The 13,804-nt window shown below is 41.9% G+C and overlaps 1 protein-coding gene across 1 annotated transcript in view; it reads left to right on the top strand.

Moving 5' to 3' along the window:
- LOC140348950 (proline-rich protein 5-like) overlaps positions 1 to 13,804 on the top strand; it is a 40,756-nt gene that overhangs the window by 10,317 nt on the left and 16,635 nt on the right. The window contains exon 2 of the mRNA XM_072435124.1: positions 11,762 to 11,892. Within this exon, the coding sequence (XP_072291225.1) occupies positions 11,771 to 11,892 (122 nt within the window). The 5' untranslated portion in view covers positions 11,762 to 11,770. The remainder of the gene's footprint in view (positions 1 to 11,761; positions 11,893 to 13,804) is intronic.

The raw sequence follows: 13,804 nt of genomic DNA, 5'->3' as shown, positions 1-13,804 counted from the left end.
AGACAGATGCAAACAAATAAACAAATCAACATTCGGGAGCTTTTAACCTCTCATTTCTGAAACAACCATGTGCAAAGACAAATCCTCCTCCAAAAGTCCATTCAAAACCACGATTATTATAAGATCTGACGTCAAGACATTTCTCATGTTTGAAATGGAAGCGTGAGCCTTGATGACGTGTAAAAGCTTCAAAAGAAAACAAAGGTCTAAACTCTAAGTGGCAGAAGGACTTCACGATCGACGGAAACTCCTGATAATGGGACTGACGCAAGCCACGAGGAGGAACGCTCAACCTTTAGTGAAATGCCCTCCAACAGTGATCTAATGGGAGTTTAAACGTATTACAACGAGAAATGAACTCTCACGCCAATGATATACTGCTGGACAGTGGAAAAACTGCAGCGCTCAGTGGATTTATTACAGTTAAAGGGCCCATATCATGCAAAATCGACTTCTCAGAGCGTTTGACCTTCTTACAGTGCTGTTGGTGCCTCGTATATGTGCCCAAAGTGTTTTTTTGTTGTCTTTAGAGAGAGAACAGTCTCTATCCTTCCCCTCGGATGAGCAGACGGACGGGGGCTACTCACCAGGATGAGTCATCCTAGTGAGTGCCGCAGCACGCTTCCCTGTTTCAGCCCCTCCTCCAGGAAGCACTCTTTTAACACCTTTTAGTTTCAGAAAAACGTCTCTTTTTGTAATCAATAAGTTTCAATAAGAGTTTTTTTTTTACCTATTAGCATCTCCAACCGCCACTGATTGCAAGACGGACTGACTTTAATGAATCATATCTAATCAATTAATAAAGAAAAATCAGGGTTATGGTCTTAAATGTGATTGTGGGAGTGAAACAGAAAATGAATCCAAACATATAAATCCTGCAGGTTATAGCCACTCCTTTGTTTATTCTTATGGTAACTTGACATCCGGAATAAAAATACATCATAAAAAAGAAGGTAAAAGTATAAACTGGGTAAAAGTCGATGTGTTCCCGATGTAATCTATGTAAAGTGTTGACAGTACATTTATATTCTGCTCCAGCCCCTGGTCCAGACGCATAATGTGTTTTCATAAGACTGTAATGTAACAGTAATGACACCAACTAAGGCCGAGTGCAGCTTTATTCAAATCCTCTGTTATTCTCCACTTTCTGTCAAGGGTTTGTTGACCCACATTGGCTCCAGATGAGGTGGAATTCAGTTCTAAACCTGGTCTAAACCAGGTCTAAACCAGGTCTAAACCAGGTCTAAACCAGGTCTAAACCAGGTCTAAACCAGGTCGAAACCAGGTCGAAACCAGGACTAAACCAGGACTAAACCAGGTCGAAACCAGGTCTAAACCAGGTCGAAACCAGGTCGAAACCAGGACGAAACCAGGTCGAAACCAGGTCGAAACCAGGTCGAAACCAGGTCGAAACCAGGACTAAACCAGGACTAAACCAGGTCGAAACCAGGTCGAAACCAGGTCGAAACCAGGTCGAAACCAGGTCGAAACCAGGTCGAAACCAGGTCGAAACCAGGTCGAAACCAGGACTAAACCAGGACTAAACCAGGACTAAACCAGGTCGAAACCAGGTCGAAACCAGGTCGAAACCAGGTCGAAACCAGGTCTAAGCCAGGTCTAAGCCAGGTCTAAGCCAGGTCTAAGCCAGGTCTAAGCCAGGTCTAAACCAGGTCTAAGCCAGGTCTAAGCCAGGTCTAAGCCAGGACTAAGCCAGGACTAAACCAGGACTAAACCAGGTCGAAACCAGGTCGAAACCAGGTCTAAACCAGGTCGAAACCAGGTCGAAACCAGGACTAAACCAGGACTAAACCAGGACTAAACCAGGACTAAACCAGGACGAAACCAGGACGAAACCAGGACGAAACCAGGTCGAAACCAGGTCGAAACCAGGTCGAAACCAGGTCGAAACCAGGTCGAAACCAGGTCGAAACCAGGACTAAACCAGGACTAAACCAGGACTAAACCAGGTCGAAACCAGGTCGAAACCAGGTCGAAACCAGGTCGAAACCAGGTCGAAACCAGGTCGAAACCAGGTCTAAGCCAGGTCTAAGCCAGGTCTAAGCCAGGTCTAAGCCAGGACTAAGCCAGGACTAAGCCAGGACTAAGCCAGGACTAAGCCAGGACTAAGCCAGGACTAAGCCAGGACTAAGCCAGGATTAAGCCAGGACTAAGCCAGGACTAAGCCAGGACTAAGCCAGGACTAAGCCAGGACTAAGCCAGGACTAAGCCAGGACGAAACCAGGACTAAACCCGGTCAAAACCAGTACTAAATCAGGTCCAAACAAAGAATAAACCAGGTCCAAACAAAGAATAAACTAGGTCCAATACAAGGACCAAACCAGGTCTAAAGAAGGACTAAACTAGGTCTAAAGAAGGACTAAACTAGGTCTAAAGAAGGACTAAACTAGGTCTAAAGAAGGACTAAAATAGGTCGAAACCAGGTCTAAACAAGGACAAAACAAGGTCTAAACTAGAACTATAGAAAAAGAAAAAACCTACAGTAGACAACGTGACAAATCTGGGACATGTGAAGCTGACTGCTTTCTCAGGCTTTCTAAGGAGAATCAGAGAAGACGAGCTCGTAAACTGGATTCATGAAATGAGCCCGACTGAAGCTAAATGCAGCTCCAGGTATGTTTCTGACGAGGGAACAGCGTTATAACATGGCTAAAAGCTCCAAAATGTCTGATATCGGAGCAGAATAAAAAACAAACTCGTAACCGTCCTTCGTGCGGCGTGAAAAGGGAGGCCGAGTGGAGAGGCCGACCGGAGTGGAAGCGACGAGCGTCGTTGGAGACGCGAAGGACGATGTCGCCGAGTTCACGCTGGTTTGGCAGGACGAGGACAAACAAACAATACTGCGGTCTGTGCCTCGGCGCTACGGGACGTCCCAGAGGCGGCGGGGGGAGAGAGAGGGGGCAGGCACACAGAGCTCTGTCGTCTCCCATCAGCCACCTGGACAACGGCCGCAGTGAAATCGATACGCGTGCTTGCGATCCTGCGGAAAATAATCATCGCCGTGATATTTTAGTCAGAAATGTGCCCGTGAATTGTTAAATTAGGAGGATTATTCGGTTTATCAATAATTATGATTATTAAGGTCGCAGTATAATCGCATGAGCAAATATATTTTTTTGTCATTTATTTCATTTATGCACCAAAAAAGTCAAACTAAATGTTAAAATCCTGCTTTTTACGTCACAATATCGTTATTTTTTTCATTGAGAAACTTTGATTTGACAAGGCTAGTGACATAATTGATGAATGGTTCTCTATTTAACAATAAGAATGAAAGAATTGAGCATTTTCTTGTTTTGCCGCGATGTCCGTGATCGTGAATAGTGGTAAAATGGTGATATTCCGTCACACGATCATAATAATAATACTTTTCAGTGCCATCATTTCCTCCAGAAACACCAAATATCCTGTCTTTTTCTGCATTAAAACTGCTAAACCTGTAGATTAAATGTATAATGAAGTAATAGTTTGTCCGTTCATAGGCCTATTTCAGTCTTTTTGTCCGTTTCCCTGGACCCATTCTATCATTAAAACATACACAGCAAATCTAATCATAATCACAATACTTGGATATTTCCCCCAAATTGTCCAGCCTTAGCATCCCTAAAAGACTGGACTCTAAAACTAAACGGACTCTGCTCACCTTCTGCCACCAGGAGTGTACGAACATTTGTTTTATCACCGATGGAAACAGATCCAAAGCAGAGAAACGACTTAAGTAGCTTTAAATACGGTACGTTTCCTCCTTTGGCGGTTTGAGAATCGGGTACACCAGCTTTAATGAGGCCTGGAACTTGGACTTTAGGTCTGTCTCACCGTGCAACGTGAAGATATTGAAGTTATAGTGAATGACTTACATTATACACATATATTCTTTGCTTTTTAATGGAAAATGACTCTTCTAGTTTTTGTTGGTGTAATCCCCCCTTCGTCCAGGAGGGTTCCATTGTAGGAAAAGTAAATCTGCAGATTGACCATGACTCTTGGATGAGAGTCGAAATGTTTTGTTTTTTTCTAAAACTGAGTACAGATGACTTCAACTGAACCTTTTTCTATAATAGTCTAGTTTTTATCGTTATCACATCTTTTTGCAGCTCTTTGTAGATTTTGGTGTTAACTTCTCTTTCACGGTCCAACCGGATGTCACGCTGATGCTGGTTCCATTGCGGGGGAAAAGGAGCTTTATACTGGGCCGTGTCCGGTTTGGAGGTCCGGTTCTTGTCCCGATGGTCAGATCTGGTCCGATGGTCAGATCTGGTCCGATGGTCAGATCTGGTCCGATGGTCAGCTGAAGCGAGGCGTGTTGCTTGGCGGTCTCACATACATGCCTCGGTCAGAACATTTTGCAACGTTTTCGATGTTCCTTGGGATTTTTCCATTCAGGACCAAAAACGAAAGGAAGTATTTTTAGTCCAATCTATCATCCCGAAAATTGACCTAAATGGAAATAACTTTTTTATCTGGCTGTTTTCCCCAAATTTAACCTTATTTTGTCTTTTAGAAAGCTCAGTTGCGTAAATCCGCTCACAAACTTGAGGAAAAGTGACATGTCAGATTACGAGAGTGAAAAGAAAACCAAAAGTTCGCTATCGTGACATCCCTTAATAGTGAGAACGCTAAAGTGAACTGTATGAAATAAATGGCGCCAACGCATCGCCATTTACTCGTTTGATTTAATCCGATCATATTTACACGCGCATTAGTTTTTCCTGCTCACAAACAATGTCTGTGTCTTTTTTCTGAAAAACCGCGGCCACCTTTTCGCGAAACACGAGAAACCTCCAGATCCCATTGTCGACCGTGAAGTCATTTCCTCAGCGTCCGTCGCTTTTGTCCTCGCTGGTGTTTGTTGCCGTTTGTATTTTCCCGAGCCGTGCCACGCGATACGCCGCGTCCGCTTTTGGAAAAGTCCGTGAAGTCCTATCGGATGCCTCGCCCCGGTCGCTGTTCCGCCGCGATCCTTCTGAAACCGTATATTTCTGTGACGGAGAAGGAAGCGCTTTGTGAAACCCCTCGTGTCTCGTCCGTCCTCCGACAGCGGGGGAAATGTGTGTCTCAGTTTAGAGTTTCTGCGTTTATGTTGAGGACCTGTTTAGTCGATGTTTGGTCCTGGTGTCGCGAGGAACATTTTAGCGTTACAATTATTATGAGGAAAAAAACGTTGCAATTTAATGATTATTCTTGATTATCGAGACCAAACAACAGTGATTCATTTTCCTTGATTCTCGTGGTCCTACAAATACCGTATTTTCCGGACTATATTAACCCTAACCCTAACCCTAACCCTCTAACCCTAACCCTCCCCTAACCCTACCCTAACCCTCTAACCCTCTAACCCTCTAACCCTCTAACCCTAACCCTACCCTAACCCTCTAACCCTACCCTAACCCTAACCCTACCCTAACCCTCTAACCCTAACCCTAACCCTACCCTAACCCTCTAACCCTAACCCTACCCTAACCCTAACCCTACCCTAACCCTCTAACCCTAACCCTACCCTAACCCTCTAACCCTAACCCTACCCTAACCCTAACCCTACCCTAACCCTCTAACCCTAACCCTACCCTAACCCTCTAACCCTAACCCTACCCTAACCCTAACCCTACCCTAACCCTCTAACCCTACCCTAACCCTCTAACCCTAACCCTACCCTACCCTAACCCTACCCTAACCCTATAACCCTATAACCCTAACCCTAACCCTACCCTAACCCTATAACCCTAACCCTATAACCCTAACCCTACCCTAACCCTAACCCTACCCTAACCCTAACCCTAACCCTATATTTTTTTCATAGTTTCGGGGTGCAACTTATACTTATGATTATACTTATATACTTAGACCTATACTTATACTCCAGTGCGACTTATATATGTTTTTCTCTTCTCTATTATGCATTTTTTGGCTGGTGCGACTTATACTCCGGTGCGACTTATATATAGTCCGGAAAATACGGTACTATTCCTCAAGTTTGTGAGCGGCTTTACGAAACTGAACTCTCTGAGAGACGATGTTAAGTTAAATGTGACAAAAACGGCCAGATATAAAATAAAGTTCCTAACATTGCTGTCTATTTTTGGGCTGTATGTTGAACCAAAAAATACGTCAATTGGCTTCTAAAAATGTCCTTTTTAATTATTTTTCTGAGCAGCTGTGGTCCTCTGAGTGCAGTTTGGGTCAGACACGCGGACATGGTTAATAGTTTAAAATACCCTTTCGGACGATTAATCGGTAAATGTGGTCTTTGGCGACTAATTCCAATGATCTAACACATAAATGCACTGTTTACTTCATATTTTCCTTTTCAAATACTTGTTTTGCGCGGGTTTCCGAGCAGCTGTTGTCCTCCGAGTGCAGTTTGGGTCAGACACGCGGTCATGGTTAATAGTTTTAATACCCTTTTCGGTCGATTAATCGGTCGATCGGGCTGTAGTCGACTGAAGAAAGGCCCTAACGATTAAGAACTGTCCGAACTAATTTAATCCGACACCTCACACATAAACCCTCCCGCCGACGGACTCGTGTCGTCGCCCCCAAACCCGGTCCGTCCTCGCCGAGCGCAAAGACAAAAGTCGCACGGGGATATTCCGGTCTTTCCTCGTCCTGGTTTCTAGACTTACATTAAACGCTTTGTACTTCACTGCCCGTGCCCTTTCCCGAAACCCTTGATGTGTGATTTGAAACGGTACATTTTCCCGTAAAGCTCCCCCCTGTGGCGCGGCTGCCGGCGACGCTCTGTAATTAGTTTTCTCCTTTTTTAAACCGCGTTACCAAACGCTCTTTAAATGTCGACGTACCGTTTGACCGCGCCGGCTCTTCGTCTGCAGCGGGAGGCGTTCGGCTTCAACGGAAACCAGAAGCGGGACGAGGTCGAAAATGCTCGGAACGATGGCGAAATCGATTGAGGGCATTGTAGAAGTCGAAATGACATGAAAAAGGGGGTAATATTGCACGTATTGAATATCGAGTGTATCGTCTGTCGGTTAAAAACGATTAAAAATGTGCTCAAAAAGAGGCGTTTTGTGCATATTTCAGCACGTTTCAGACGCGCTGTGGGAATATTGTCTGAATATTGTTATCGGGATGCTAACTTATGTACATACAATAAATACAATACATGCAATACATACAATATACAAAAAAAGTAATGATACTTATAACACATCAAATAAGATAAAATAAAACATAATAGAAATGAAAAAAATACAAAAAGTAAAGTCATTGTAAAACGTATCAGCATAAGCCAACTTTTAAACCATAAAATAAACTGTATTTACATCTGCAGCTTTCTCGTTCTTAGCTCTGACAAACCCTATGACACGTCACATTCACTTTAGAGCGTCTTTTTTCAGTGCAAAAATCTCAAATATCATTAAAAATAACATATTTTAACACTGCTGCAGAAGTGTGCCTGTAAATGTCTTCAGGCTCAAGGAATCTGCTACAATCTCCAAAACATCTCTGTCAGTATTATACATTTGTTCAGTTTCCTCCGTTTCAGAGGCCGTAGAGTGAGTTGGCACCGCTGTGTCTCGGTGGTTGAAGCTGCAGCACATGTGCAGAGCTTCCTTCCGCTGCCACACTTTAATTGTGTCTTTTTCGATTTCTTGTCATTCTCAAAAAACAAAAACCTTTTGCATGAATCAGTTCAAACCAAAAGACTTAATTTCGTCCTGTTTTATGTTAAAGCATGACCACTATCCACCAAACGACTATTTTTAGGACTATCCCAATGTCCATAATCAGATTTACAGATGCCACGATATCAAATTTTACTGTTGCGATTATTGTGAGAAAAAACATCTCAATTTAACGATTTTTTCACAATAATTGGAACGTGACAAAATAAAATCCCGTCATTTCCTTTCATTCTAATACGTCATCAAAGGTTCTGAATGCAAAAGTCAAGTTACTGCCACATAAAACTCTAAATACATTTGTGGCTCCAGATTGAATAGAATGTCTCAAATAGTCGTAATTATTCGTTTTTAGTTCTTACGATTATGTTCTTACTGTTCATCTCGACATCTCTAATTAGATGATCAGAATCCCGCCTATAGATGTCAGCGATGCTCAAAAGTGATCCCTCCATCTTCTTCCACGTATCGGGCTCGCGGGGGCAGCGGTCCGAGCGGAGGACTCCCGGACTGCCCTCGCCCCAGACACTTCCCCCGGGGGCAGTAACATCTTGTCTTGTCAAGTTGCTCGTCTTGTCGGAAAAAAGGGGAAGGCAAATGGAGGTCTGCGTCTGCACGGAGGCGTTTACGTTAGTCCTGAAATAGTGAAGTTGAAGATGACTCAAAGCCAGCGCGGTGTGAAAAGGGCACATTTACAGTAACGAGACACTCTGACCAAAAGTGGGTGTGAAAGTGGGACGTTGGTTTCGAAAAAAGAAAAAAAAAACAATATGATGAAATGCCTTTGTGTGGATGTAAACAGGAAGTGGAGCCCACTCAAACAGGAAGTGGGGGGTCCACCTGCTGAACTGTCGCTTCTTGCTGAGTCACTTCCTGATTTGACTCGACGGGGAAAGTACCACGAAAAATCCATAAACATCATCGAGGACTATTTTTCCCCGTCTTGTTTAATGTGAATTTAAGAAACACAGGACAAAAAAGGGGACAAAAATGGGGACTAAAACAGGACTAAAAACCAGGCCGCGAAATAGACGGGGGCCCAGGGCCCGTATGCAGTCAAACCTCCGGCGGGCCAGTGGTTTGAATTAGGAGGGGGCCCGCTGGGCCCCTGTATCTAAATTCCTCGAAAAAAAATCAAGATTTATCTATTAATTTGGCCATATTCTGGGTATTTTCATCGCAAGTTTCGTTTTGACAGACATGTCCACTTCGCAGTCTTCTCGCTTCTCATTGGCCGAGCGGTGTCCGTGATCTGATTTCGATGAAAGCGGGCATCTGATTGGCCACTGCGTTCGGTCTTGTTCGGTTGTACTCGGAAATGCCCGGTCTAATTTTGCCCCAAAAGTGATATTTAGGTTTGCGGGCGTCAATCTCTCCTCAGTCCAACAACTCAGTCTTTTTAAAGTTGTTTGCAACAAAAGCTGTGTCAATGTGGAAGTATCCAAGGCCCCGCCCCCTTTGGAGTGTTAGCATCGGGGCAATGTATATATGTTAGTAGTTTATTTTGTAGGCTGTGATTTTATATATTCCACAAGATCTCCTTGTGTCAAATGCTGTAAACAGTATTTATTTTATATATAAGAAACATTATTATATTGAATTAAACAGTTTTAAAGATCATGATCTCTGGTTTATATGATTCACTATTTGTGCTCTTCATATCAAATAACAGATAAATACTTTAAATTGTTTTACATGCTAATAGGGGTTTAAAACAACACATTTATCTTGTTCTTATGACGCCGCGATGCTGCCCCGCGCTTGTGGACCCCTGAAATTGCTGGGGGGCCCCTAACTTTTTTGGCCGTGGCTGGAGAGCCAGTTTCAGGGACCGCGGCATTTCCCTTATAGCCCGTTATAGCCTCATGGCTAACCCTAACCCTAACCTTAACCTTAACCCTGACCCTAACCCTGACCCTGACCCTAACCCTAACTCTGACCCTAACCTTAACCCGGCGCGGTCTAAAACGGCGCTAAAACGTGGTCAAATAGCGGCACAGTTTCAGGAGCCGCAGCGCGCGGCCGGCACAAAAATAACATGGCAGTTTCGGCCGCTCTACAGACACTCCCAACTTTTTTAGGGAGGGGGACCCCCTGGCTCCGAACTTTGAAAATCTATTTCTCAGCCTGCTAAAACTGGACTAAAACAGGACTAAAACAAGACTAAAAAGACTAAAACCAGACTAAAACGGGGACTAAAACCAGACTAAAACGGGGACTAAAATAAGACCAAAACGTAGACCAAAACGTAGACTAAAACAAGGACTAAAATAAGACTAAAACGGGGACTAAAACGGGGACTAAAACGGGGACTAAAACGGGGACTAAAACGGGGACTAAAACGGGGACTAAAATAAGACTAAACCCGGACTAAACCCGGACTAAACCCGGACTAAACCCGGACTAAACCCGGACTAAACCCGGACTAAACCCGGACTGAAACACGTAAGAAGCAGATGGGGGACAGCATGGGTGAGGGAGGAGAGGGAGGAGAAGTAGTTAATTGTGTTGGTCGTAGGTCGTTCTTCTGGATGATAATAGAGATCATATTGTATTGAACATGATCCCAAAGGGTTCAGCACTTGACACCACTTCAGTTTTACCCCTGAGAGAGTTTGTACCAGACCTGAAATGCAAACACGACACTCTGCTGTTCCACGTAACGAAAGTGCCAGAGACGCACTTGAATTAACCACATTAAACTAACATTAATCTCAGTGATGACTTGACCGATCGTGACTAGTCGACTATAACAATTGATCATCGTAATCGTTAAGTGGATAAAACAGACTATAACAAATGTCAAAAGACCTTTTATAACAAAGAAAGCAATGTTTTTACATAAACATGTCAAAAATAATCCTCTAGAAGCCTTCAATCATCATATCTTAACCTTGATTTGGTTGACGGCCCAAGTCCAGGAGTATAAGGTTAAAAGAAATATATATATAAACTGCTAAACTAATACAAGATCGAACAAAAAATAATAGTACTATCTTTATTAAACATTGTGGCCTTATTGTAGTTCTGATAAAGCTCAAGATACATTTAAAACGGTTCAGGAAATGATGATGTTTTTAGTTTTGATACGTGTTCAAATCTAGTTTTGACATTGGTTTTTGACATCATTATTTGATTTTCGATACTTTTGACAACCGTTTTTGCCACACCCAAATGATAAAAATGGCAGCAAAACTTTTCTTCAGGGAAATTGATCGAGAGAGGTGCTGATGAACACACTGGGATGTTTTGTAGTTTGCAGAGGGAAGTGGCATCAACAGTTACAGCCTTTGTGACGTACAAGTTGCAAATATATTCAAATATCAGCCCTAGAATAGATCTGTGCGTTATCACATTTGTTTGGACTCGATAACAATATTCAGAAGATATTTTAACAGTGCATCATAGATTTGGGTTGAAATGTTCTTGTACATGTCTTGGTTAAAGTTCAAGTATCGCACAAAATGTGAATAGGCCATAAAACAGGACAAAAACAGGGTTAAAACAGGACAAAAACAGGGTTAAAACAGGACAAAAACAGAACTTAAACGGGGACAGAAACGGGACTAAAAACTGGACTAAAAATGGGACAAAAAATGAGGACTAAAAAGGGGACAAAAAAAACTGACCAAAATGGGGACCAAAACGGGACATAAAATGGGGACAGAAACGGGACTAAAACTGGACAAAAAACGGGGACAAAAAAGGGACCTAAACGGGACAAAAAATGGGGACAGAAACGGCTTAAAAACAGGACTAAAAACTAGACTAACGGGACTAAAAACGGGACAAAAAACGGGGACAAAAAAGGGACCAAAACAGGACGAAACGAGACAAAAACAGGAAGAAAACGAGACAAAAATGAATCACAAATGAGCAGAAATATCACTTCCTTTAGACAGTTTGTGCATTTATATTGTGTGATCTCTTTTTTAAATTATTATAGACAATGTGCTTCATAACTTAACCCTGCATATCTCCAGGACAACACTTCCATCCACGTTGCCCACACATGTCGCACCTCGTCTACTGATTATAACGTCCTCTCGACTGCACTTGTCATTCCGCTCCATAACTCCCGCTCTTGTTTCTGCCCCTCTGTCCAGCCCCGGTGCATGATGGGATCGTTCCGCCGCCCGAGGCCGCGGTTCATGAGCTCTCCGGTTCTGTCGGACTTGGCTCGGTTCCACGCCAGCTCCACGGCCCTGCAGCTCTCCAACACCAGCGTCTGGAACAGGTCTGAACAGCAGCGGGGACACCATTATGAACATTATGAACGTTATGAACGTTATGAACGTTACGAACGTTATGCACTTCATGAACATTATGAATGTTATGAACGTTACGAACGTTATGAACGTTATGAACATTATGAACGTTATGAACGTTATGAACGTTATGAACGTTACGAACGTTATGCACTTCATGAACATTATGAATGTTATGAACGATATGAACATTATGAACATTATGAACATTATGAACGTTATGAACGTTATGAACGTTACGAACGTTATGCACTTCATGAACATTATGAACATTATGAACGTTATGAACGTTACGAACGTTATGAACGTTTACGAACGTTATGCACTTTATGAACATTATGAACGTTATGAACGTTATGAACGTTATGAACATTATGAACGTTATGAACGTTACGAACGTTATGAACGTTATGAACGTTTACGAACGTTATGCACTTTATGAACATTATGAACGTTATGAACGATATGAACGTTATGCACTTTATGAACATTATGAACGTTATGAACGATATGAACGTTATGAACGTTATGAATATGAACGTTATGAACGTTATGAACGTTATGAACGTTATGAACATTATGAACATTATGAATGTTATGAACGATATGAACATTATGAACATTATGAACATTATGAACGTTATGAACGTTACGAACGTTACGAACGTTATGCACTTCATGAACATTATGAATGTTATGAACGATATGAACATTATGAACATTATGAACATTATGAACGTTATGAACGTTACGAACGTTATGCACTTCATGAACATTATGAATGTTATGAACGATATGAACATTATGAACATTATGAACATTATGAACGTTATGAACGTTACGAACGTTATGAACGTTATGAACATTATGAACGTTATGAACATTATGAACGTTATGCACGTTATGAACGTTATGAACATTATGAACGTTATGAACGTTATGAACATTATGAACATTATGAACGTTACGAACGTTATGAACGTTATGAACATTATGAACATTATGAACGTTATGAACGTTATGAACATTATGAACGTTACGAACGTTACGAACGTTATGAACATTATGAACGTTATGAACGTTATGAACATTATGAACGTTATGCACGTTATGAACGTTATGAACATTATGAACGTTACGAACGTTATGAACGTTATGAACGTTATGAACGTTACGAACGTTATGAACGTTATGAACGTTTACGAACGTTATGCACTTTATGAACATTATGAACGTTATGAACGATATGAACGTTATGAACGTTATGAATATGAACGTTATGAACGTTATGAACGTTATGAACGTTATGAACGTTATGAACATTATGAACGTTATGAACGTTATGAACGTTATGCACGTTATGCACGTTATGCACGTTATGAACGTTATGAACGTTATGAACGTTTACGAAAGTTTACGAACGTTAAGCACTTTATGAACGTTATGAACGTTATGAACGTTATGAACGATATGAACGTTATGAACGTTATGAACGTTATGAACGTTTATGAACGTTATGAACGTTATGAACGTTTACGAACGTTATGCACTTTATGAACATTATGAACGTTATGAACGATATGAACGTTATGAATATGAATGTTATGAACGTTATGAATATGAATGTTATGAACGTTATGAACGTTATGAACGTTATGAACGTTTACGAACGTTATGCACGTTATGCACGTTATGCACGTTATGAACGTTATGAACGTTATGCACGTTATGAACGTTATGCACTTTATGAACGATATGAACGTTATGCACGTTATGCACGTTATGAACGTTATGAACGTTATGCACGTTATGAACGTTATGCACTTTATGAACGATATGAACGTTATGCACGTTATGCACGTTATGCACGTTATGAACGTT

Source organism: Eucyclogobius newberryi, unplaced genomic scaffold, assembly GCF_026437365.1.
Source record: "Eucyclogobius newberryi isolate DKJ021-1_F unplaced genomic scaffold, fEucNew1.0.hap1 SCAF_7, whole genome shotgun sequence".
In the NCBI taxonomy this organism is placed as follows: Eukaryota; Metazoa; Chordata; class Actinopteri; order Gobiiformes; family Gobiidae; genus Eucyclogobius; species Eucyclogobius newberryi.
The sequence above is the reverse complement of the archived record's forward strand: the minus strand, read 5'-3'. Positions and strand labels throughout refer to the sequence as shown.